Source organism: Phyllostomus hastatus, unplaced genomic scaffold, assembly GCF_019186645.2.
Source record: "Phyllostomus hastatus isolate PE091 unplaced genomic scaffold, TTU_PhHast_1.1 phas_scaffold_21, whole genome shotgun sequence".
In the NCBI taxonomy this organism is placed as follows: Eukaryota; Metazoa; Chordata; class Mammalia; order Chiroptera; family Phyllostomidae; genus Phyllostomus; species Phyllostomus hastatus.
The window spans coordinates 38,281,221-38,307,301 of record NW_025334017.1 but is presented as its reverse complement, the minus strand read 5'-3'; the positions used below and the strand labels follow the sequence as shown (position 1 = coordinate 38,307,301).

Here is a 26,081-nt window from a genome sequence, read left to right as displayed (position 1 = left end):
CCTCAGGTGCAATCCCCTTGGCTGCAGCAAGAGAATAAATCTAAGTGACCTACTGTGTATTCCTCATGGTCTTTATTGCATGGCTTAATCAATCTTAAACTGTAGGACCTACATATGAAAAGTTCTATTCTCTATCTTTTTTGATTCTTCCAAAAAAGAGATGGATTCTCATCTACCTGTATTTTAAGTCCTATCTGATGAACCAGGTCAGTGATTTTCAACCTTTCTCATCTCATGGCACACATAAACTAATTGCTAAAATTCTGCAGCACACCAAAAAATGTATTTTTTGTTGATGTGACAAAAAATAGGTATAATTTTGATTCATTCACACCAGATGGCTATTGTTGTGTTGGCTGTTGTCATTTTTTTTTCAGTTGAAAGTAGAGAATAGAGGCCAGTGCCCTAAATTGGTATTGCATGTTTTAAAAATTCTTGTGGCATATTGATAGAAAGTTGAACTAGATCAATAGTCAAGATTTCTTCTTTCACTTCCACATTCCAGTCTAGTTGGAGTGGCTCTTTTCTCTGCAAGGGTAACTCTCCAGATCTTTGCCTGCGGGGCTGGTTCATCTCCTCTGAAATGTTCCCCTGATCATTCTCAGTTAAGGTAGCTAATCTCTCTCCACACTCCCCCTCTGACACCCCGTCACTTTACCCCATCATCCTACTTTATTTCCCACATTTTTCTGACTCTCTAAAATTATCTTACTCAATCGTTTATTATCTTTCTAACCTTATTAGACTGTAAGCTCCAGGAGCGAAGGTAACCACGACAGCTTTGAGAGCTGCAGCACCTCCGCTGTCTAGAATCCCACTCGGAACCTAGTAAACCCTCAACAAACATTTGTGGAATGAATAAACAGATAATAAGGAATGATGTGCTTTATTTACCTTCTTCCCCATTAAACACTGTTCAAGTGGACCTACTTAAATTTCCGCGAATTAGGTAGAGGGCGGTCAGCCTCACCATTGGCTGGAGTGTTAGCCGTTGCTCCTGGCAACTACTGTTTTCCACCAGCCGTGTCACCACCCCGCCTGGCCCCGCCCCTCAAAGCCCAGTCCCCGACCGTCGAACTTCCGCCCAGTTGTAAAAACAGTACTGGCCCTTTAAGCGGCGGGACTTCTGGTCAACGTCCTCCTCGGCTGCCGGAAGAGGAAGTTTCGCCTCCGAACGCTCCCTCGCTGGTCCGAATTCGGTGGCGCCACGTCCGCCGGTCTCCGCCTTCTGCATCGCGACCTGGGCTGCTTCCGCCTCGACACCTTCCACTCACGGAGACGGCCGCGTCGTGAAGGGGCTGGGACGGGGAGTCGGGCGACTGTGCGCATCCTGGCCAGCTAAGAGGCGAAGATGTCGGACATCGGGGACTGGTTCAGGAGTATCCCAGCCATCACGCGCTATTGGTTCGCCGCCACCGTCGCGGTGCCCTTGGTCGGTAAACTCGGTCTCATTAGCCCGGCCTACTTCGTCCTCTGGCCCGAAGCCTTTCTCTACCGATTCCAGGTACTGGCCAGCGACCGGGGGAGTAGAGACTACAGGTCCCAGGCGGGTCCGCGGCGGCGGAGCGTAGACCGGCAGGTGGCGAGCGCGCTGTGCCTCGTGGGAGTTGTAGTGCGACCGCTCCAGCGGTTTAGGGAGGGGTCCTGTGGTCCGGGGGCGCGGTAGGTGGCCAGGGGGTCTGGAGCGAGGGGCTGGATGGCTCAGGGCGTGGAGGCTTCTGTTTGGTCCGGCGAGGGGACTGATTTCGTCCTTCTGGGAAGATTGTGCTCCCCGCTCTCTGCAGTCAGAGAAGGAGGCAGTGGGAAGGGAGCTCCGTGAGAGTTGTCGGACTGTTGGACGCCGGTGGGGAGCAGCGAGGGTTTGCCTGGAGCAGGTGCCCTCTGACCTTTCTCGGCCACGTGGGTGGCCTGTGACTGTCAACTTACCCAATATCCAGCTGAGTTCCTTTTATGTTAATGAGTTTTTTTTTCCGCCTGTAGGAGTGATTTGAGGTCAGAGGTGCGAAGAGAGAGTTTATTTATCTTCATTTCCATGCTTTGAAGACTTAGTATCTGGCATGTAGTGTTTGAATATGCAAAGGAAGGAGTAAAGAGTTAATTGCTCCGGAAATGGAAGGCCTTGTTATATTTCCTAAGCATCAAGGAAACAGTCCAGTGTAACATTACTGACAAGAGAATATTAGTTTCCTGGAGGTTGTCTTCATTCACTGGATTCTGTGACTTAAATCTTTAATAAGAGGTCAGATACTAAGATCTGACATTAATTTCAAGATGTCACGTGGCCTGTGGATAGTATTCTCTTGTTGCCCCCTCTTTACCGACTATTTATTAATCTGCTCTGCTGGTTCCTCATCTTCGTGACCTTTAGACATTGTCATGAGCCCCGAGGACCAGCTAATGGACCTCTTCTCTATACTCCCCAACCGTAGGTGATCTCATTTGGCTTCATGGCTTTAAGTACTTTTTATAAACTGAAGACTCTCAGATACGAATATACCTATGTGATCTGTCCCCTGATTTCCAGAATTGTACATCCAGCCACCTATTTGAAATTGTCACTTGGGTGACAGACAGGTATCTCAAACTTAGTAACTTAGTGTGTCCCAAACCGTAGGCCCTTTCCCGCTTTGCCCTAGAAGTAAGTGGAAACACCACTTACAGGCCTCAGGAGCTCAGGCTGGCAGCCCCGGAGTCATCCTTGATTTCCCTTTCTCCTAGGCCGGCAAACTGTCAGCGAATTCTGTTTACTTCAGGTGTATTACCAGAATTCGGTCCCTTTTCATTCTCTACTGCAAGCCATTACCATCCCAGCCTGTTCCTTTCAATCTTTTCTGTAGACACCTGGAGTGATCCTTCTAAAACATAAATCAAGTCCTGTCAGTCCTCTGCCCAGAACCCTGCAGTGTCGTCTCAGCTTGATGAGTAAAATTAAGTCCTTTTAGTGGCCAGGGCCGCCCCTGCTGCCTCTGATCTCATCTCTTACTGCTGTCCGTCTTGCATGTTAGGCTCCACAATGGAGTCCTAGCTGATCCTCAGCAGTTACCTGCATCTCTCCTTGGAGCTCTCTGCACATGTTGTTTCTCTGCCTGAGAGAGAGAACCTCATGGCTTACCTCCTTAGTGCCTTCAGGTCTTTGCCCACCTTATTTGGAAAGTCCTTATTGACTGCCCAGCATAAAGTAGTGTCCCTCCTTTACGTTGTCTCACTTGCCCTTAAGATTTTTTGCTGCATATCACCACTTGGAATTTGTTAGTCCACTTCTCACCAGAAAATGAGGCCTCATTAGAGCCAGAGCTTTGTCTTGCACCAGTGTCTTTGTTACCTGGAATAGTGCCTGACACAGAGCAGGCGCTTGTGTGTGGGTTGAGTCATGACAGTTACTGGGCCCCGGAGGTACAGTAGTGAATAAGACAGAAGAAGTTCCGCCTCCCGTGAAGAAAATGGGAGAGGCATGTGCTAGAGAATGACTTAAGGGGCGGATCATTTGTTAGAGTGCCTCAGAAAAGACTCAAGATATCTGAACTGAAGTCTGAATGATAGGGCTCAGCTTTGGGAGGATCTGGCTCTGGGGACAGTCTTCCAGGAAGAAGGAGTAATGGGAAGCTTAGAGGCAGGCAGTAGGAACCAGGAAAAGACTGGATAAGTGCAGGGTCAGCTGTAGGGGTGAGGATTGGAGACGAGGACCGAGATAGCCAGGGGTGAGTGCAATACAGAGAGCGGGGAGAGGTGCGGTGGGGCTAGATCACGGGGCTTTGTGGCTTCGAAGACACCGGGAAGGCTTTGGAACCTTGGAAGAAAAGACTGACGAGATTACCTTGACTATATACTCTGTGGGACGGGCTTGGTGTGTGGTGTGGGGAGAGGGAAGACTCAAGTTAGGACGTAAGAGAGACGCCTTTTGGGCCTCGGATGGCCATGGAGATAGGAGTGGGTAGGTTTGGGCGCTCGGGTGGGCAAGACTGCTGCTGAATGGGTATGGAGGGCGCGTGGGTGCAGGGAGCAGGACTCAGAGAGGACCCTGTTTTCACAGTGGGCGGTGGAGCCCTGCGCTGAGACGGGGAACGTTTGGGGAGCCTTAGGTTTGGGGATGGGGGAAGGGGTGGGTGAGAGTTATGCTCTGAATCACTTGAAAAGACTAAAACACTCCTCCCTTTGCAGCTACAGGTCTGTGTGAGGTCAGACTTTCTTTCTGTATTTCAACCAAAACAATATGTCACAACAGGTCGAATGGAGAAGATGTGAGAATCTGGCTGTCTTCCATGAAGGCAGACACGAAGGAGAGTTGTAAAAGTGTGAAACGTCACTCACTCACTCACTAATTTTACTTTTCAGAAAACTGGTTTTCATTTAAAAATCTATTTATATTAATGTGTAATGGGTTTATTGTTGTTATCTTAAATAAAAACTTAATTTTTTTCCTCAATGGTAAAAAAAGTTATGTTTTGTTTATGTAAGGTCTAGAGATGCTTTTTGGGCACCCAAGTAGAGAGAGAAGTTAGGTAGGCAGTTGGCTGTTGGGGTATGCTTTGGGTTTGCAGCCAGAATTGCATACCGTTTCCAATTTAGTTGCTTTGGCAAATGCTTGTTGACTGAGTGGACGTGGGGCCCTTCACGCCGGGTGGCCTGTGGGTGCTGCATGTGCTGGAGGAGCCATGGCTGCCAGTCATTTCGTGGGAAAACCTGGTCAAAACTGGCTCTTAGACGCTCCTTGCAAAATCTTGCTCCCTTGTCTAATCAGTCAGTAAGATGAAACTTTTCTAACAGACCCCAGGTGATAATGTTAAAGGTGGCGGACGGATTAGAAAGAGTCGTCGTTCGTGTCATCCCTGCCGTGATTCCCTCATCTTCCTCGCCTAGCTTCCTGGGGGCTTATTATCCCGAGACGGGGGCAGGCAGGAGGCAGGACAGTGCACTGGCCGCCCAGGTGTGGAAGGCCCTATCTTTGTACCTTCTCTCTGCGGCTGTGACTCCTACCCATTGTGGACAAGTTTAGCTTTCAGATCCCGCCAGAGAGACTTGTTTGCAAATGAAGCTGCTGAAGCAAAAACTGCCTCTGCGAGGCCGAGGTGTGAGGACAAACAGCATGTGGCGTGCTTCCTGCCGCAGGCTCATCCTGCCTGCAGAAGCTGGATCTTCCACCGCCGAAGCAAAGCTGGGGTGATTGACCCAGATTTGTGGATTTATGTTGCAAGTGACAAACGTGTTTCCCCTCCTCATCTGCGTGTCCTCTGAGTGCTTGTTGGTTTGGAGCTCCGAAGTTTAAAATGTCACTTCCTTCCTTTGGACAGGCGGAAACGCGTGGGCGTGTCGTCCACTCTCCCTAGTCCCTCACGCTTCACCCCCTTCACCCCCGTTAACAAGCAGTTCACTGCGGGAGGTGTCTTCATATTGGTCCCTGATTACCTAGAAGAGAGGTGGCGATTTCCTGCTGCTCTAGTGGTTCCTGAGATTATGTCTCCCGTGGCCTCGTTCACAGTGGCGGCTTACTTCTTTGGACAAAATAACAGCAGCCCCTTCCATCGGAATTGTGCTTCCCCATAAGTGCTGCCTCCTTGCGCTCCCACGGCCGCCCTGGTGCCCGCGTTGCCCCAGCTCACACACGACTGCAGTTCCGGCTTCTGCCTCCCTGCCTGGAAGATCTCACCTCTCATTTGACTCCTTTGCCAAATACCTACCAAAACACCTAGGCAAGCATTTGAGCATTGTTGAGAGTGATTTCTTCCCAATCGGTAACAGCAAAACGTTTTTCCTTTTCTGTGAGTGGAAAGACTATGGGATTTCAAGTAGTGGACTCATGGTTTTGGGGCCTGGCATAGCTCCTCACTGGTCATGCACCCTTAGGCAAGCCGCTTACCCCTTCTGAGCCTCGATTTCTTAGTTACTGAGTACACGTATATAATAAGCACCCAGATCAAGAAACAGAACATTACTTAAAAATGGGTGTAATTTACTGCCATATTAACTCTGTTCTGATGGTTCACTCTGGTGTAACTCCATTGATTTTAAGATACTGCATCGATGTAATACAGCTTTGGAGGGGGAGGAGCGTAGAATTGACACTCAGTGAATATATTGATAGTAAGATACATCCTGATTTTAGAAACACAAAAATGCTATGTTGAAATTGAGGAAATATATTACGTACTTTATTCTTCTATTATATAAAAAAAGATAGAAAAATATTTGTAAAACCCCAGTAAATAGTCTGGTAAATAATTTATTCAGAAATAATGCCATTTTTATTTAATACCCCATAATAATTCCTGTTATTACTGCCTTCTCTCTGTGAGCAGTAAGAGTCTAATTTTCATTTGTAATTGAAGTTGAAATGTAACTGCTGGATTATTATTATTTTTTTTTTTTGCCCCCTTAAAAGTAACCTGACTTGAAATGGGAAGCTATGAACTCTCAAGTTGTTTCTTAAATTGTTTCCAAGAATAATAAGACACAGCACCAGCCAAACCTGTGATTAGGCTGGTGCTTATATTTGCCAAGCTTTTGCTCATGTTAATACACTTAACCTGTGACAGCAAGCCTTAAGAGCGCCCCGGGGAAGAGAGGCATGTGCACACATAACCAAAAGGAGAAAAACTTGGTCTGCTCATTTCTCCCGCTCAGCCCGATGAGCGGAGAAATAGCCCCAGGGTTTGGGTTAGCACCCGACTGGCATGTGTCTTGGCGTGTGGGACCGCTTGCAAATCTCCCCTCAGCGGTCCTGTGTACATGAGACGCTTCGGCTGTGGATCGTAGATAAGGTTGCCCCTTACAACATAGCTTTGTTTTTCAACTTTCTGTTGCCTTACAGTGTACAAGCAGGAAAGCAGATGTGTTACATATTTATAGCTGGTTAAATTTTCAAGAACTGAAAATATGTATTTAACCAGCACCCAGATTAAGAAACAGAACATGACCAGCGCCCCAAAATGCACTTGCTGCTGCCTTCTGGCCACCACCTCCTCCGAGGGTGACTGCCCTCTTGACTTTTAGTACCATCGGTGGGTTTTGCCATTTTTTTTAATGTGGGATAAGTGAAATTATACAGTATGTATTCTTTTGTGTCTACTCTGGTTTCTTCTCCAAGCTTATACCTTTGTTTTTCTTGCAGTGCAGTGGTTACAGCTTCCAGTACAGCGTTCGGTGGAAGGAAGGTAGCACACTTCCTTGTTCTGTTTCCGACCTCAGCATTTGAAATGTGCCCCTGATTTTATTTATTTACTTATTGAGGCAGCGTTGGTTTATAACATTGTATAAGTTTCAGGTGTGTGATATTATGATTCGGCATCTGCATATAGTGCATTTGAGAGTTGCCCGTGTGTTTGCTCGTGGCTGGAGATCGTCATCCCCACGTTGTTCCATTGTGGGAACAGAGGGCCATTTATTTACGCATTCTACCGGCGTTGGCCCTCTTGGGTAAGTTCTGGCTTTGGCTAGAATGAATAGTGTTGCTGGGAACATTCTGGTACATGTCTTGGTGAATATAGGTATGCATTTCTGTTGAGTAGAATTGATGGCTTCTAGTAGCTCTTTCAAAGTCTTCAACTGAGATGGAGTGCCCTTCATTTGTTTTTCTTGCACACCTAGCGTGACCCTCCCAAAAAGGTCACAGTTTGCTAACATCAGCATCTGGCAGACAGGTGCTCTTCTTTCTTGCTTGGTGACCCATGCAGACTTTGACTCCAAGTCAACCAATCCTTATTCTTTCAGAAAAATCTTTCTTTTTTGGTAGTTAAAAAAAGAAAAGCCCGCTCTAGATTCTGGATGGCATGTGTGATTATTTCAGTAGCAGATTGTTTGGAGACTTTAGTTCAAGGATTGTTGAACTAAACATTCTCTCAACAGAAGTTGTTGGACTAAACTAAAGAACAGTGTCTTCTGTTTTTTGAAGGTCTTTGTGCCAGTGAACATCTGGGCTTCTTGCCCTTGTTAAGTGAGGAACTGTGGGTGGATGACCTCAGCTATAACGAGGGGCCAGCTTTCCTTGTCAAAAAGCTGGGTGACTATGGTTCTGGCCTGGGGATCACCCTGGGGTTAAAACGAGATGCCCCTGGAAGCTTCTGGCAAATCAGCCACGCAGACCTCTGTCTGCAAGTCCTGGGCTCTTTGTGCTGCACCTGGCTGCCTCTTCAGGGATCCTCCAAGGCTTTCTAGGGTTGAAAACATCCCTCCCCCACCCCAGCCCTGAAAGTAAGGGCTTTTCCTCATCTTAACTGTTTGCATATTGATTAGAGGAAAGGAGGGTTACCCTCCATCGGGACTTCAGAAATACTGTGTTACACTGTGTCCTTCTGAAGAGACAAACTCTCTCCCTGTCTTTTCAAATTACAATTTTAAAGTAATACAAACATAATAACACTTTTAGATCAATGAGAGCTAGTGTAACTCAAGGGTAAGCTTAATGAACAGGGAACAGAAGTGAGGTGTTTTGACAGACACTGATTTCCAAAGAACAGGTGCGCGCAGCGGCTAAAAATAGTGCCGTGTTGTCAGTGTTGGTGAAAAATGTAGTCAGAAAAAACCGAGGTTTTTTTCTTTCTAAAATTGGGCCTCTAGTAACTTACAGGACTATGGGGGTAGTTTAAAATGTGTGTTTGTAAAAACCAGGCGGGTGTGCAACTCCTAAAAGATTGTAACAGTCATACAGCCACACAAACATTTTTTCTACAAAGCACCTTTTAAATGCTCTTTCCTACTTCCAGCCTTTTACAACATCTGAGCGACAAGGACGGCGGGAGTCACAGGGCAGATGGCAGTGGCATCTTAAGGCCCCGTGGCTGCTTAGGAGCCAAGGCCAGGGCTTGCTGGCTTCTGGTCTTTGTTTGCAAGGCTTGTCGTAGGCAGGAAGACTCTGGGTTGTGGAAGTGCAGCAGGACTGAAGGTGTCCACTAGTTGTCATTTACCTCGTGATAGTGAGGTTGCTTGTGAGAGGCGTTGTGACAGTGGGGTTTAGTACCCCATTGTCTCTGGAGTCGGGTGGAACAGAGTTCCGGTGCTGGCAGTTCCTTACCAGCTATTCCCTAACCTTTTCTCATCCTGCTTCCCCTTCTGTAGAGTCCACCTCCTGAATCGGTGCATGAACAGAAGGGCACGCTAGTGGAAAAAAAACCATTAGTCAAAGTAGGGCAAATATTAGCATATCATCCCCTTTTGCAGATGGCGACTGACACTCAGTGATGGGATCTTGTAAGCTAAGACTTTAATCTAGGCCTTCTCAAATTATTTCTAGTGTTTTTTCCATTAGGCTCTACTGTTTCTATGATAAAATTGTGAATACACCAAAATGAATGCTAATTTTTTTTTCTGGTTTAATACACAGTTCTTGCCAAGTCACTCTTTGGGTATGTGAAGTGCATTTTCCTCCACGGGGAGTTAAGCTCTGAGGGTTCTACTACTTGGAGAATTTTTCTCGCCAGCTCTGTGTCTGGCCCAGCCCGGCCCATCGCTGCTGTCTCCTGTTCCAGCCACACCCAGATTGTTGGCGACACCCCCCCTGCACTTACTGTGCTCTTGCCATCCTTTGCGACTTCGTACTCCTTGTCCCAGGACCACACCTCCCCGCCCTCGCGCCCACTCTCGCTTCCTTGGGCAGCCTCCCCACTGCCGAGGACTCCTTGGGCCGTGGCTGTGTCTCGTGTGTGGTGCAGTGAGACACGTAGCGCTCAGGCCGAAAGCCAGCATTATGCTGGCATTTCTGAAAGTCTGGGAAAGCCATCCACTTCCACCACTGTTATTTACCGTGTTCTGGAGGTGCTCGCCAGGGAGTTAGACAAGCATGGGATTAGGTGCACAGTTTTATTTACAGATAGAGTTCTGCCCTTGGAAAGCCCAGGCAACGATGTAGTTCCGCTCTGGTGGTGGGTGTGAGCCGAGGTGGAGAGCGGCAGCTCCATGGAAAGCTGTAGATGCTGTGCAAGACTTCTTCCTGGCTGGTCCTGCAGCAGTACCCCACTGATGTAATAATAAAGATGCTGGTTCTGGTTCACTTGGAAAAATAAAACACTGAGACTAGCCAGGAAAATTGTGACAAATGTAGAAGAAAAACCGGAAGGGGATTATTTAATTATGTAACTTTACCAAGTATGAAAACATCATAAAACTAGAAATTAAAATAGGTGGGTATTGGTATAGCAGTTCAGTTCTAAACAGAATGATCCAAAAATACACCTTAACATGAGAAGGAATAAATATATGATAAAGGTACTTTTTCATATACATGGAGAAAAGATGGGTTACTCTGTACACAGGACTGGGGAAACTGAGTGACCATCGAGAAAATAAGCTGGATCTCTTCCTTACTCCTTAGGTAAACCACGAATGTGCTAAAATGAAACTGTGAGCTCTTTTATCCTCTTGGAGTAGAGAAGTATCTTGTAAGCATGATACATTTGCCAAATTAAATTAAACTGTTACATGGCAAAATATTATAAAAGCATAAGCTAATGACAGTCCAGAAAATGTTTGCTACAGTGAGAAAGGGAAATTTCCATAATATATAAAAATATGCAAATCTAGCAGAAAAATGAAGAAAGGGAATGATAAGTTTTAAAAACATGATTGGTGAATATGAAATACACTAACTGTTGAGGGTGTTGAGAGAAGACAAGCATTAATCTACATTTTAGGAAGAAGTATAAATTGGCCGAACATTTTTGTAGGCATTTGGCAAAATCTACCAAAATTAAATGCAGATGTCTGATCTAGCAGAATGACTCAGGAATTTATCTTATGTGTATATGTACAAAGAAGATGTTCAAGAATATTCACTGTGGCATTGTAACAGTTTAAGCGAAGTTTAGATATCCACATAAGAGGAATGCTATGATGGCAATAAACGTATTTTTCAAGGGACTGAAACAAGTATGGAACAGTGTGACATAAAGTAGGAAGAAAGGGGGTGAATAATAGTAATACATACTGTTATTTCTTGAAAGCAGTACAGGAAACTGATCCGTTGTTCCTGTGAAGGGGACTGGGAGACTGCGGACCAGGCGAGAGGCTTACTTTTCAGCGTAGAACTTCCTGTTATTATTTTTTTTGGGGGGAGAGCTGTATTGTAGAGTCAAGTGCCTGTACTGCCTAAAAAGCACAGTGATTGGGGGGCAGTCTTATTTTACTTCACCTTTTGAGTATGGCATTTTTGACAAGATTTGTCACCCAAGTAGTGTTATTGTTTTTCTGAGTAGAGATAATACTGTACTGTTGGAAATGTCTTTGTAATTTGTTTTTCACAGGCTTACCCGTGTGCTTGATCACAGTAAAGACTAACCACATACTTCTTTGGTATTGATCTTTTTCCAACTAGCTTAGAAATATCAGTCGCTTACTTTATGCTGTGGTTTTATTCCAGTTAATCTGCATACTGACGTGATTGTAACTGGTATGAACTTCCCTTCAGTTGTTTTCTTGAGTGGCATTGGTGGTGTCCCCTCAGTAGTTCTCATCATTGGAGAGAATGTTTTGCAAGAGTTAATTTTATATAGTTCAAAGAAAAAAAATTAAGCAGGCTTAGAGAAACTAACGGCCGTGTTTATTTTGATCTGGACAGATTTGGAGACCAGTCACTGCCGCCTTTTTCTTCCCTGTGGGTCCAGGAACAGGATTTCTTTATTTGGTCAATTTGTATTTCTTGTATCAGTATTCTACACGACTCGAAACAGGTACGTTACCCAACGTTGTTTTCAGTATTGTTTCTGTTTAATTCACTAACCCGTATGTTTACTCGGATTTTGAGAGCAGTTAGTGTGTATAAAGAAATGGCGTTATGACAGTAAGTACTCTTCTGGGCACTTAGAATGTTTGGTTTTTAACCCTCAACAGCATTATCATGAGGTGTAAATAGCAGTGTCCCTATTTCATAGGTAGAAAAAAAAAACCCAGCAAGACCAGGGGGTTACAGATCTTGCCCATGTCCTCAGTGGCTGTGCTGTTCGCCTTTCACTGAGTGTGACGACATCTCACTCATTTCTGTCACACAGCAGTCCGTGTCCTTTGGTGCATAGTCAGGCTGAAGTGTGCATATCTCCTAGACTGAGGCTGAAAAACACTACCTTATGCCATTAAAAACCTGGACTTATTCTCTGTAATTGAGTCACTGAACATTAAAATATATTTGTATAGCCAGGGTTTAGTTAAATGACAGTTTATCAGATATGACTTCCTCTATGATGTTATGGGTAAGCTTTCTTATAAAAATCTCTTCTTACAAGGTTTCTTACTGATTGTTATTTATTTCCTACAATATCTTGCTGGCTGTACTGAGTTGCTTATCCTGAAAAGCAGTAAATTGATACTGCTGTGTCAAAATGTGAACATAATGATTTTGAAAAGGCTGGTTGATTTCAGACTTTGTAAACCTGCTGGCCTCAGCTCATGATGGAGAACTGTGAACCACCCTTAAATCTGTCAATTTGCCCATTGCAAATCAGCCTCCCAACTGCAGGGAACGAGAAGAATGGGCATTTATGTGTCAAATATAATCTTTCCTTAAATTGGCATTTGCTACTAGGTGCTTGTTTAAAAGACAGAAACCGTTCCATTAATACAAAGTGTCAGGCTGTAGACTGTTACTCCTGGGAGGGACCTGGCCTATTGTCTTAGTTTGACAGAGGAAATAGAGGGAAGAAAGTGAACTTGGCTGAGGTGAGACTCACAGCAGGACTCTTAGCGCCAAGGGTTCGGTCCTGAAATCCACCACAGTAGATGGTTTTCATGCTCTCTTGTCCCACTGGGACCGGTGATGATACCGACTTGCTTGGTATTCTGCCCTGTGATATAATTTGAGAATTATGTTGTTGGAATAATGTTTTGTTTTGTTTGTTTTTTAATATTAGTAATAAACTCTAGATTAAGTGTAGATGACCCATGACGAGTTCTTAAAAATTTTATTATGGAAAAATTTGAAACATTTATAAAAATAGAGAGGTTAATTTTCTATTGAGTAAGAATCATATAACATGAAACTCACTGTTTCAGCCATTTGGGAGTGTGTACTTCTGGGTATTTTTTATAAACAGAATCGTAGAATCCATGGTCTTTGAAACTGGGACTGCCTGCTTTCACTGACCGTGGTGTTTTCAAGGTTCTTCTGTGTGGCGTATGTTAGCACTTCTTTCTGTGGCCAAATGCGATTCCATTGTGTGGAATTACCACTTTATGTTTCTGTTTGACTCTTCATTGTTTGGCTCTTATGGGTAATGCTGCTGTGGACATTTGTAGAGGGAGGAACTTTCAAGATCTTTCCATTTCAATGAGGTTTTGTAGACAAGGAGACACTGGTCTGGAGAGGCGGTGACAGGTCCCATGGCGGTGAGAGCGCAGCTGGGGCTGGAGCTGTCCCCGGTCCCTGTCCCCGTCCCCTGTCCCCGTCCCACCGCACGGCCTCCAGATAGCGCCCGGCAGAAGGGTCGCCACGTGCACGCTCTCCTGCCTGGCCGAATTAAGTAGACAGCACTGTTGGCTTATTTACATTTTTGATTTCAACCGAGGACTGCAATTTGAGGCCAGTTAATTTGTAAATTCCCAGTTGCAAACTTGCCAAATAATAAAGTACTGTAGTTTATGTGATTACAGTATTTTAAATATTCAACCTAAAGAATCCTTAGAAATCACAAAAGCAAAACCACATCAAAAAGAAGCAAAACTGTCATTAAAATTCAGAAGCATTTGTTAGAATTCCAGCTCTGACTCATCAGAGGGTTCCCCTACCATCAAGCATCCTTAACCCTGTGGCTGACGTGTGCCTTTCGGGTAGCGGGGGAGAAGTAAGGGGAAAAGGAGAGACATCTGCTGGAAATCTATTTAGTTTTTTTTTTCTTAGATCAATGTTTTTGTCTGCTGTTCTGACACTTGTCAGGGTTGTTTCAGTGGGAAGGGAGCACAGGTAATGCCTGAGCCCGAGTGACCTCGCAGCCACAGGTTCCCTTTCTCGGCCTCTCCTCCAGTCGTCCGGCCCAAGGCACGAAGACTCTCCCTTAGAGGGGAGAGCTGGGCCCGTGGTGGTTTGTCTGCCCGGTGGTAAGACAGAGCCTGGTGTATAGTGCAGTGTGACGAGAACGCTAAACCGGTTATTAGACTCACTCTGCTTTGGACAAGCCACGTGGCTTTGCTCACGTAACTTTATTTCCTCGTCTGTAACAAGGGGTCTGGTCTTTGCCGTCTTCTACCCAGATGTAGTATGAAGGTTAAGGGTCAGAGGCTTTGGAGAGTTTTGGCTGGTCCCCCTCCCTGCCCCCGCAGTTTTTCCTTGCTGGAGTGGAGACGGAGTCTTCTCTGTCAGCTCAGTGCTGGACTAAGTGGGGGGGAGGGAGAGAGAGAGAGAGAGAGAGAGAGAGAGAGAGAGAGAGAGGGAGTGTGTGTGTGTGTGTGGGGGGGGGTAATAACGGGGAGGAGCTCCCAGCATCCTTCTGCTGCAGGAGCTGCAGTGGTCAGCCAGCCAGACAGGGCCCCTCCCCTGGGGGAGCTCACAGTCGAATGGAGGGAGAAGGGCTGACCGCGCAGTCACAGACATGTCATCGGGTCATGACGAGGGCCATGCAGGAAAGGCTGGCAGGCCGTGGTGGCATCTCAGAGCTGCGGGCCGGAGTCCTCCCTGGGGCCTTGCTCAGCTGTCGGCGTCAGAGTGCGCCGCGCACCGGGGGCGGTCAGGCGGACACGGCTGGGCCCTCCTGGGTGGCTGCAGGTCATGGCTCTGGGGAGACTCGAATTTAGATATTTTTTAAAAAATTTGCTCTTATTTGAGAGACTCACAATATTCTCATTTGGTTTCCTGTATAATTTTTTAAGTATTTCTCTACATAGAGGTGATTCTTTTGTTCTGAAATTCTGAACTGTGACATTTATTTGGCTTATTTTTGTTCCTAGGTGCTTTCGATGGGAGGCCAGCAGACTATTTATTCATGCTCCTCTTCAACTGGATTTGCATCGTGGTATCCTTCAGTCTGTTGTTTTGGGCCACAAAGAAACCAGTGTTTTTCTTTTCCCTAGGTTTGGGAAAACAGTATTCTGTACAGCACTTCAGATGACAGTGCTTGCATCTTTGTTTACTACCGTTGACAACGAAGCACTCAGTTCTCTTGAAACGCCGCAGTCGGTCACACGGCCCCTGAGCGGCGCGTTCTCTTGCCGTCGCCTCTGTGGGGCTTCCCCACGTTCAGTCGAGTTTTATTGCTCTTCCCCCCCCGTCCCCAGTCCTCTGTGGTCTCATGTGTGACGGCTTATCGGCTGCAGCACAGAGAGGTTCTGGGCTGCAGACAGCTTTTGAAATCTGTGGTCCTGAACAGAAAATGAATTTACCACCAGCATCCTTTTCCGACTTAATTGCTGTCCTTGTCTTGGGGTCCTAAGTAGGAAAGCAGTCCCTCCGTAAGTGCCTGGCCCCGGGAAAGGACAGGGCCCCTGTCTCCGCTGTGTTTCAGCCGCGGTTGCCAGCAGCCCTTCAGCGGCTGCCCCTCACAGGTGGCGAGAGCCGCAGAAGGGACTTGGTGGCTCAGGTCCTTGCTTCGGGGCTTAGCTTCCACTGACACACGGCCGAGAGCCAGAAAACGTGGCAGTTTGGATTCCTTTCTCCTCCTTTAAGGGAAGAAAAAAAGTGTTTTGGACTTGAGCCACGCTGTGGATCCCTGACCCTGTAGAATCATCATTTGTTTCGGAGGGCACAGGCATCTGCTTGCTCCGGCCGAAGGGGAGAGGCTGAAATGCAGAGGCCAGGCCAGGAAGGAGGACCCAGGCGACCCCACTGAGTAGGTGCCGAAGCAGGTGCCCTGCCCTCCCCTTGTCATTGTAGAGTCTGACAGGATAGTCATGATGAAGATTAGTAGACACCCTTGCACGCTGGGACATTTTAAGCACCTGGACGGTGGAACAGTGGGTTCCTTCAGAACAGCGGAAGGACGCGACTCTTACTGGGTGCGGAATGCCTTGTTTCTGTCTGATCTTTAACCGACAAACCCAGATCACCGGCTTGGCAATGGACATGCAGGTGAGCTGGAACTGCCCGTTTGCTCTTCTGTGTGTTTCTCATGTGTAATTAGAGGCCTTTGACGGAAGTTCAAATTGCGTTAACTGTGGGGTTAATTATGTGGTGTTTTGAAATGATAGCATTATAGGTGTTTTATTGTGAACACCTTACGTGAGTCAGTGAAACCATTACTTTTCTTACTCAGTTCTGGTTCCTTCATCATGTTGCATGTTGAGGACGATGGTTGTTCAGTGCTTCCTGTGCGTGTACGTGGACATACTTTTTTTTTAGATTTTATTTATTTATTTATTTATTTATTTTTAGAGAGGGAAGGGAGGGAGAGAGAGAGAGAGATATCAATGTGTGGTTCCTGGGAGCTGGGGCCTGCAACCCAGGCATGTGCCCTGACTGCGAATCGAACCTGCGATGCTTTGGTTCGCAGCCTGTGCTCAATCTACTGAGCTACTCCAGCCAGGGCGACATACATTTTTTAAAAATTGAGAATATACAGTAAGTAAAGCTTTATGCCTACTTTTTTCAAATAACAGAGCTTTACCTTGATAGTCATGAATATCTAAATGGCATAATTGTGTTTTATTATAGGATTTTGTAGCATATATACACTGTGATTTATTAGAAGGATCAACTTATAATTCTAGTGAGTTGAATTTCTTTTTGCTTTTTGAGTGGCTGTGTGAGAGAGGAGAGGTAAAAACAGTGGTAGACTCATACTGAGCCTCTGTGTGCGGGTCTCGGGAGCCTTGCCCTCACCTGTCCACTTCCTTTGCAGCTGCTGATGATCCCTCTGATCATGTCAGTGCTTTATGTCTGGGCCCAGCTGAACAGAGAGATGATTGTGTCGTTTTGGTTCGGAACACGATTTAAGGTACTTTAACCTAGTTGGGAAAATTTTCGTTTTTCTGTGGAAATGCCTCTTCAGCCCAGAGATGTACTTTCTGACGCGTCCAGAAGAGGTCAGTGCAGAGCAGTATACCAAAGGCGAGCCCCTTCTCTCCCTCTGTGTTTCCTCAGCCAACCCAGAGGCCTGTGCTGAGGATCAGTGCTCACTCCCTCTGTGCCTCGGGCCCCTCGGCCTGTGTCCCCGAGTGACCTCACACAGGGGTGTGTGTGGCGGAGAGAAGGAAGGAAAGGTGCTCACGTGAAACCCTCCCTTGTAAAATCCGTTCTTATCACTCCCTGTGACATATTTTATACTTTAGCCAGAACATTGTGTTGGATTTTTTGCCTGCACTTCTTTTGTGCCTTCTCTCACAATTTCCCGCCTGCAACATTTTTTAGTATTCCTCTTCATGCAAATCCTACACATTCTTAATCTGAGTTGGAACGGAACATATGTGTTTCCCGAGTCACCTGTCTGGAGTTAGTCATGTCTTTCAGCCCCTGCAATAGTTTGTGTTCCTTTTGCAGTATTTCTCACATTCTGCCTTCAAGTTTTTTATGTGCACACCTTTCCTTACTGGTTTGTAAAGTTCCTTGTAGCTCCCTGAACTCTTCCTTCGTACAATGTCTCGAACCTGTAAGGTGCTCGGCTATTCAGTTCATCTGCAGAGCTGTCTTACTTGGGAGAGAATTAGTTTAAGATATCAGTGTGTAAAGAGATAAAAAGTCAAGTAATTTTGTGAAATGTATAAAAGGAGAGCCTAAAAAGGTGGGGTACTTTAATTTACCGGTAGCAGTGCGCTGGTTGGAGTCTTAATGTGATTCTGTTATGGACCATATTTTTATAGTTATTATTATTAATTTATTTTTAGAGAGGGGGAAGGGAGGGAGAAAGAGAGGGAGAGAAACACCAATGTGTGTTTGCCTCTCACCCGCCCCCTACTGGGGACCTGGCCTGCAACCCAGGCTTGTACCCTGACTGGGAATTGAACCTGTGACCCTGTGGTTCACATGCGGGCACTCAATTCACTGAGCCACACCCACTAGGTCGGGACCAGGTTTTTAATAGCGTAGGACACTCACCTACTTTTTGGAGTTCTTTATTAATATTAATTCAGCAGGACATGTGTTGCGTTTGAAACCGTCAGCACAGACCTCTCTGTCTCTCTGGTTCCTGATGTGTGAAGAGGTACAATTTTAGGTAGGAAGTTTTAAGTATAGTAGGAATGATGGTGTGGTGATCTGAGAAATTCCTGGCGTGACTTTCCAAAGGGTTTACAAAGCCTCTGTCAGTACCTCCCTACCCCTTTCTGTCCCTCTGAAGGTACCCCCTTCGGCGCGGTGCTCACGTGTGTGTCTGTTCTTTCCCAGGCCTGTTACCTGCCGTGGGTCATCCTCGGGTTCAACTACATCATCGGAGGCTCGTGAGTGACATCCGATTATTTATTTGTTTATTTTCTGAGAGGCAACAAGCATTTGTTCAAAAGAAAAAAAGCGCTTTGGGAAGCATGGATTTAGGCAGAAACCCAAAGAGTGTTCCCTGTTCGATTTATTTAATTGGAAACTAATCCTTGGACTACTTCCATTCATACTTATTTTTTCTCTAATTTTTAGGAAATGCTAAAGAATCTCAACATTGAGGCATTGAAACCTTATACGAGCAAAATAATTTCATTTTGTTGTAATTGATTGAATTGCAGGCTTGCAATCCATTTTAGCATTGAATGATTGTTTTTTTGTTGTTAGCTCTTTATTACGATAGACTTCCATGTGTGTGTTTTTGAGTAAGTATTCATTTCTGGATTCCTTCCAGACGGAGCACACATAGACCTAATTTGTGTCTGAACTGACTCCTGTAAGAACCGTGCATACAATAACTGTGTTATTTAGCCTTGAGGCCTTGGAAGCTGCTCGCCAGTCACAGAAATGCAGACTCTCAGATGGGAAGTAGTTTTGTAAGGGGTTGGATAGGACGGGAGTTTTGACCATCGGGGTAACATTTCTAGTCTGGAATTAGCACGAAGACGTAGGAGAACCCTGAATGCATCCAGTCAGAATTCTAAGAGGGGGTTACCAACATGCAGCTGTTTTGAGAACCCCCCGTTTCTTACACTACACAGTATTTTCAATGTTTGAAGGATTTCAGTGGTACTGATTCTTAGCACGTCTGCTCCTGACTTCTACTGCATGTTGCCAGGGAGGAATGAACGAGTCCAGCGAGCAGGCCCCGTTCAGAGCAGAGCCAGGTCTGAGCTGGGCGAGGCCGCCGGCCCCGGAAGCGCAGCGTCTCGCACGGGTTGGTTTGTCCCTGGCAGCAGTCACGCTGCAGTGAAGACAGGATGGAGGGGCGTGTAATAGGAGGCATGGGTGCATAAACCCTTGAAGTGGGCTCTGTGTGAGCCGTGGGGGAGCTGAGGAAGGTCACTGCCTATTTTAGGGTTACTAGGTGACCTTGAGATCACCTTTCTGAAGTGATCTCCCTCTGTGATGTCTTACCTGAGGACACAGGAGACGGGGGGGGGGTGCTCCCTGGCGCCAGGAATGGGGAGCAAGCCTTCGGGGCCCTCCGCTCCTTGCTCCCCAGTTTCTCCCCTGCTGGCCTGCATTCCCGGCCCACGTTTCATAAATACATTATTCATGCCTGGGAGTATTCAGAAGTTTGCAGCTTCCCCAACTCTTAAGGCAGGAAGTAGCAAAAACAATATTTTGAGGTTGGGCTGGGGCTCAAAAGACATGTCAGAGGGGCAGCCAGCTGGCCTTGAGGAGCACCGTGGTCCAACAGGACGGTTTCCCTTCTCCCTCGGGGCACATTTGCCGCTCAGGCCACAGAAGGGCGCATCGTGGAGCTGCCACCGACCCACAGGGGCCGGAAACGGGCCGCTGTGAAGGTCCCCCCCCCGCCCCGCTCATAGTTAACATGTGCCGCCCTCCACTGCGTGGGTGTCTGAGAACTGACTCAGCTCTGTTTGCAGGGTGATCAACGAGCTCATTGGAAATCTGGTCGGACATCTCTATTTCTTCCTCATGTTCAGATACCCCATGGACTTGGGAGGAAGAAATTTTCTGTCCACACCTCAGTTTCTGTGAGTGTCTTTTTTCCTTCTCCCCGTGAACACTCGTGTTACCGCCCGTGTCCTTGTGTATGCTGGTGTGAAACTGCACAAGGGCAGGGTTTACCTGTCTCCCCTAAGAAACGGGAGCCATCAAACGAGTCGCCCTGGCCGCAGAATTTCAGGAAGCTGGGGACGGAAGCCCCACAGAACCTGGTCAGGGGCCCTGAGGCCCGACCCAGGCCTCATGGGAGGGGAGGAGCTGGGAGGGGCGGGAGGGGGCCGGACACCTGTGCGCAGCCCCATGTGCGTGGCAGTGGGCCAGGACAGCAGGGCTGTCAGAGTCACCCGAGAGTTCGGGCGAGGATAGTTAAGAGGGATGAGTTAGCTTGTTGGCCAGCCACGGAAGACACTCTTCTGTGAGAGATCAGACTCTTTGTGGGACGTTTCAAGGTTAAAATGAGACTTAAGGTCTGTGTGGTCCTCCGCTTTTAGGGTTACTCAGGTGAGGCGACTGAGGGCGCAGCTTTGCTTCCCAGACAGACCTGGGTTGGAGTCCCGTTCCCCTCATGCAGCAGGTTGGATGTCGGGAAACTCACTTACCGAAGCCTTCGGTGTCCGTTTGCGAGTCAGTGGGTCGGGGCGGCCCCGGCTCGCGGGGTCGCAGGAGGTCAGGCGCACTGTCGGCGGCACCGCAGTGGGTGCTCCGCAAATACAAGCTCTTGGCCCGTCCCTGCAGCTGGGGCTGAGGGCGGGAGAGCGACGAGCCAGCAGGGATGCTGACACGCTTCCGCATGTGAGGAGTGAGTAGTGTGGCCATTCTGTCCCCAAAGCAGAAGGCCATGGGAGAGGGGACCAGGGAACTCGCCGGCTGGGCGTCACGGCCCCCCTGGCAGTCGCACCTACTGGGCGTGTATCTCCCGCTGGGGAATGCAGTAATCGTTTGCATTTAACAGCCTAAAAGCACACCATACCCTTCCGTATCTCGCTTGTTTTAATGTTTTGCAGTTTGTCATTCTTCCGAGCGGCCCATGAGGGCAGTGAAACTCGAGTAGGCCTCCCACCCCCGAACCCTCACCCCTTTTCTAGGTTAGGGCTAGGTTTTCGAAATGATTTTATTATGAAATACACATACAGAGAAATACACTGTTGATGTGGAATTTTTTCTTCCTCTAAGAGCATAAAAAGAAACCTGTTTCTCTTCTGAGTCTCGAGTTGCCTCCAGGCTAAAAAAGCAAATGACCAATCTGCTTTCTAATTATTAAAGGACACACAGTGACAGCAGGCTTGGATTTCTGATCCAGTGCTATCGAGTCAGATGGCAGATGCACCCGTTCAAACAAAAAGAAAGCTTGGTGCTTTGGGGAGCAGCCAGCAGTGATGATACTTCAAATGGCCATATCCTGCCGTAATGGCTGGGAGATGGTTCTCGAGTGTGGGCAGCAAAGTACAGGAGGTTCTGGTGGCAAAACCAGCAGCGCGCCGGAGCCTGCCTGCCTTTTGGGCTCTCGCTGTTGGTGGAAGCCCTTCTGTTACATTTTGCATAAAGATCAGATGACAAAATGTAGCTCCTCGCAAAAACAGTAACTGCTTTGAAATTACCATAAATTTTTGTTGATTATGTATAATTGGGTGTCTTTTTATACTAATTACTTGCATTTAATTTCACTCTCTGTTTAAGCAGTGGAGATGGCTTCCATATTGTCTTACAGTAAGAACCAAAGCAAGACAGCCCCGGCGCTGCCTCTTCAAGTGTTCTGTCTTACTGTGTCCTCCGGGGGAGTGGCACGCGGAACGTCACGGGGGTTTGGAGAGGCAGCGCTGGGAAACACGTCTTGACTTAAGGCTGGAGCGCTGTCTGTTTGAAGGGGAAGATGTGAGTTAGCGAATTCTGAGATGCATCACTGTTCTGCATCATGTCTAGAAAAGCAGACGGATCCTCTTCCCTGCTCCACGCAGCTATTTTCCTGCTCGAAGGGGAGGGGCATGGAGGCGCAGGGGCGATGTGCACCAGGGCCGACGGCTGCCACTCGAGCCCCGGTCCGTTTAGAAGAGCTTTACTCAGCCTTGCCTCAGTTTCCCCCTTTGTGAAGAGGCATAAATTTAAACATAGTCTCAGTTTACTAGGAGTCCAGGGAGGGAAACAGTTGGAAAAACTGAGAAGCTGGACGTGGATTTCAGTTTTCTCAGCTGTTGGGTGACTCCTACAGTACGAGACTGGGAGGTGGGGGACCAGCAAGCCTTCCTGGGCTTTGCCTTCCCGCCATCTGTGAGAGGGAAGGAATGCGGTTGGTTGGAGGGCAGATTGTGAATATACTTCAGAAACGCACCCACAACTCCAAGACGCAAACCCGCCTTCTCCAGCTGCCCAGGGGACGCTGCGGGGCCCAGATGCTTGCGTGGTGGCACCGCCGTGGGGGCTCAGACACACGGGCTGCACGTTGTCTTTTGAAAGGGGCTTTTTTAGTACCCTTTGACCCATATGTAGCTCTATCAAACTACTATATATATATATATATAGTATAGTAGAATGCCGTTTATATATATATATATAGTAGAAAACATATATATATATGTGTGTGTTTTCTGGTGGTCAGGCTTGTGGAATAATATTTTTCACGTTCTGCATGAATTACTTTCATAATCAGAAAAGAGATTTAGAGTGTGAATTTAGCTGAAAACTTCATAAACTGAAGACACCTAAAAGGTGAGTGCTTTCTGTGGTCAGGGAGTTGAGCGAAGTGCTGAGAAGGCAGGTCACCCGGACACTGTGCCCGGCCTTCCACGGGCCGCGGACGAATGTAATTCAGTGTGACAGACCGGGGACGCGGGACAGGGAGATGTGCTAATGGTCTCTCACTATGCGGCAGTGACCTTGTTGCCTTCTCTCCCTCTGTCCCCTGCCCTGCTCCAGGTACCGCTGGCTCCCCAGCCGGAGAGGAGGGGTGTCGGGGTTCGGCGTGCCCCCTGCGAGCATGCGGCGAGCTGCCGATCAGAACGGCGGAGGCGGCAGACACCACTGGGGACAGGGGTTTCGGCTTGGGGACCAGTGAAGGAATGGCCTCTGGCCTGCCCACCAGCCACTCTGCTCGATGAATCCCCCCCACCAGTGCTGGGTGTGCGTAACACCCGACTTCCAGCAGACGCTGGTGGACCCGACCCACACTGAATGTAGTCTTTCAGTACAAGACAACACTTTCTAAATGCTGAAGGAAAATATAAGTGTTCCTCACGTTTCCTGATTCTCATTCAAGTCCTTACTGCTATGAAGAACAAATGTCGACCGTGCAGATTTCAGAAGGGACTCTGCTTTGGGGCGTCTCCTCCCCCCTTTCCACCCGAACACTGGGTTTTGGTAGGTGGTCGCCTGCTTTCACCAGCCTGGGCATCTAGGGTTGGGCCTCCAAATCCTTGTCTGAGGCACTCTTACCTCTTCCTCGCACTCATCCCTCCCTCCTCCTTTCTTCCAACCTCCAGACTTGCAACTCGAGGAGGTTGCCCGTAAACTGGTTCTGCCTGTGACAAGCTCTCGTATTTATTGACTGTTGCCAAGGCTGGGTCACAGAAAACTTGCTCAAACCTCCCTGCCCTCGGGCAGCAGAACTGTGACGGTAGGGGAGAAGACCCGGAGCAGCAGGCCAAGAGCTTTTTCTCGGCTTCTGCTGCCGCTGTGACCCGGCATCCGTTGCACCCACTTGCCACCCCTTCAGGAGTTTTTATTTACGGAAGCTCCTCCAGGCCAGCAGGGGCCACAGACCCGTGTTGACACGGCGAGCAGGCTGTGGCGAGGCATTCGTTGTCCCAAGTGAAGGGCTCGCAACTGTAGTGGAGTTGCATCTTCCCCGGGTTTAAACTGGCGGGCATAACCCCTTTGCAGCCCGCGTGTGAGGCATACCGGCTGGGCGTGTGCCCAGAATTTAGCCAGATTGTGCTGCGCCAGGAAGTTCCAAATCACGCTCACCACGGCGAGAGGCTGTCTCTGCAAGACCCTGGGCGCTGATTCCACTTCACTCTCGTCCTGGGTGTATGTGTAGTGAGCAGAGGGGCAGGGAGAACCGTGCACCCTATTTAAATCGTTATTTTTTTGCCCCCCTCCCTTTAATGGCCAAATACTTCAGTTAATTGTGAGGAGGGCGCAGCTCCTCCGTACGAAGATCATATTTCAAGAGCTCATATAAGCACATCTAGGTGAGTCTCACAGCTTTGGGTTGTAATGGCTTTAGAATCATTGTGTTTGAGAGGATCACTTTGAGTCATGAAGGTACAGTAGACCAGCGTAAATGCCCACAACTCCTTCCTTACGGGTGGGCTGTCCCCTGAGATCCGGGCTCGTTGCGGAATTACAGTTTCTCATTGGAGGTTTCTATTCCGAAAGCAAACTGCTAGGAGCAGCATTGCGTGGCTGCCCTACCCAGTCAGCTAAAAAGGCTTTGAACCTTTTGGTCAAGTTCCTTTCCGGGAACGGTGTGCACTAACAGGATAGCTGTTCTTCGCCCCACTCCTCGTGGTGTGTGTTGTCCCAGGGCGCGGGGGTTTGAACACAGCTCCTCCTTTTTAATAATGTTTGTGCGTACTTCTCCGTGTTTAATTTATATGGCAAAATAGGTGGGGAGACCCTGGGCCCTACCTGTCATACGTTCTGTTGCCGACCTGCGGCCACAATAAAATGGACTTGTACGTGTGCCCGTTCTGGTGCCTGTGCGCTCGTTGTGCAGGGGCGGACCCTCGTCGTGGCGGGAGCTCGTGGTGCGTGCGCTGGGGCCTCTTCCTTGCCCTCTGGGCAGCGCAGCGCAGCCGCCCGAGCGCAGGGCTTTTCTGCGGGTGGTTACAGGGTCCTTCAGTGCAAGGCAGATGTCCATCACACTCTTCTTCTTCAACACATTTAGGAAGCTGATTATTTTATTAATCTTGTCTGGATTACCCGTCTCTTGGGAATAATGTTAGCTAAGCAAGCTATTTGAGATTTGATTTGGCAAGGCAAGACACGACAGTGGATTCTCTTTATGAATAAAAAAAATCCTTATTTTGTATAGAGAAATTTTCTTTTTGTAACTAATCATTTTTATTGGTAAACATTGTAAATTAAAATGTACAACTCGACGATTGTCTGTCAAAAGTTTCTGAATCTTCCCCCCTCCCCCCCCCCCCCCGCCCCTGAGATGCTGTATCATCTCTGTAACCAGGTTCCCTCTGAGGTGCTGTATCGTTTCTGTAACCAGTTGTCCCTTGGCCGGCATTCGTTGCCATTACGGCGACAGCATTACTCCTGTTCACTGCTGGCGTGTACCTGCAGGACTCACTCAGTGCTGGAGGCAGAGCTGCTGGGTGTTAAGCTAAAGAAGCAGGGTGCTTCGGAGCCCGGGGAGGCGGCTGCGGAGAGCAGGAGCTGCAGGAGCTGCAGGAGCTGCGGGGCAGGGGGCGAGTTTGGAGTGGGCTGCTGCGGTGCAGGTGTGAGGCTGGCCCGAACCAGGGCAGCAGGATGGGGGCTGGGGGGTGGACTGGAGAGACCTCCGTGAGAGAGCTGCTGGGACTTCATGAGGGGAAGGAGGGGCTGTGAGCAGGGGTTTCCATTGGACATCAGGACTCGATGAGATCTTCCCATAGAAACACGACCAGTTACTGCTATTTATAGGGACTGTTGGTGCAGCGCATTATAAATAATTGGGTGCTGGTGGACCAGCTGGGAAACCTAGTCGCTGTGTGTGTGTCTGTGGAAAAATACATCATGAACGCTAAACCTACGAATTTGAAAAAGAACTTCTAGCACACGCTCTCTTCCTGAATTGGGGACAGCTTTGCAGAAGGCCCCGGAGGAAGCGAGACAATTCTGATTCCTGTTCATGCCGCCTCTGTCCTTCAGGCCCCTCCTGGCTTAAACAGCATTTCATCAGGGAGAGGCCTTTACCGATGTGTGGGTGGGGCAGGGCGTCCCCCACGTGGTCCGTGGCACCCTGACCTCTGGTTTGTGACACCACACCTACAGCCGTCTGTTGAGTGTCTGTCCTGTGGTCTTCCAGCAGCACCGTGAATACCGTGGCGATACCTTACCTCCCGCAGTTGTAGTCCCCGGGCATGGCACCGTGCTGCCCCAGGCAGGTGTCTGTCCATTGCACTCGGCTGAAATGGGCACTGGGGAATGGGCTGGGGAGGAATTCGGCCAGTTTAGGGAGAGAGCTAAT

The 26,081-nt window shown here is 48.0% G+C and overlaps 1 protein-coding gene across 1 annotated transcript; it reads left to right on the top strand.

Moving 5' to 3' along the window:
• Window positions 1-1,108: 1,108 nt before the first annotated feature.
• DERL1 (derlin 1) lies at window positions 1,109-25,002 on the top strand. The gene is made up of 8 exons (XM_045861258.1): window positions 1,109-1,504; window positions 11,543-11,654; window positions 14,857-14,921; window positions 15,947-15,973; window positions 16,743-16,838; window positions 18,224-18,276; window positions 19,825-19,935; window positions 22,817-25,002. Exons 1-8 carry the CDS (start codon window positions 1,352-1,354, stop codon window positions 22,953-22,955), a joined length of 756 nt encoding a protein of 251 aa, XP_045717214.1. The 5' UTR covers window positions 1,109-1,351; the 3' UTR covers window positions 22,956-25,002.
• The last annotated feature ends 1,079 nt before the right edge of the window (window positions 25,003-26,081 follow it).

Coding starts and splice junctions, on each gene's coding strand:
- DERL1 (XM_045861258.1), top strand. CDS start 1,352: ATGTCGGACATCGGGGACTGGTTCAGGAGTATCCCAGCCATCACGCGC. Junction 15,974..16,742: donor GCTTGGCAATGGACATGCAG/GTGAGCTGGAAC, acceptor CTTCCTTTGCAG/CTGCTGATGATCCCTCTGAT. Junction 16,839..18,223: donor GGTTCGGAACACGATTTAAG/GTACTTTAACCT, acceptor GTTCTTTCCCAG/GCCTGTTACCTGCCGTGGGT.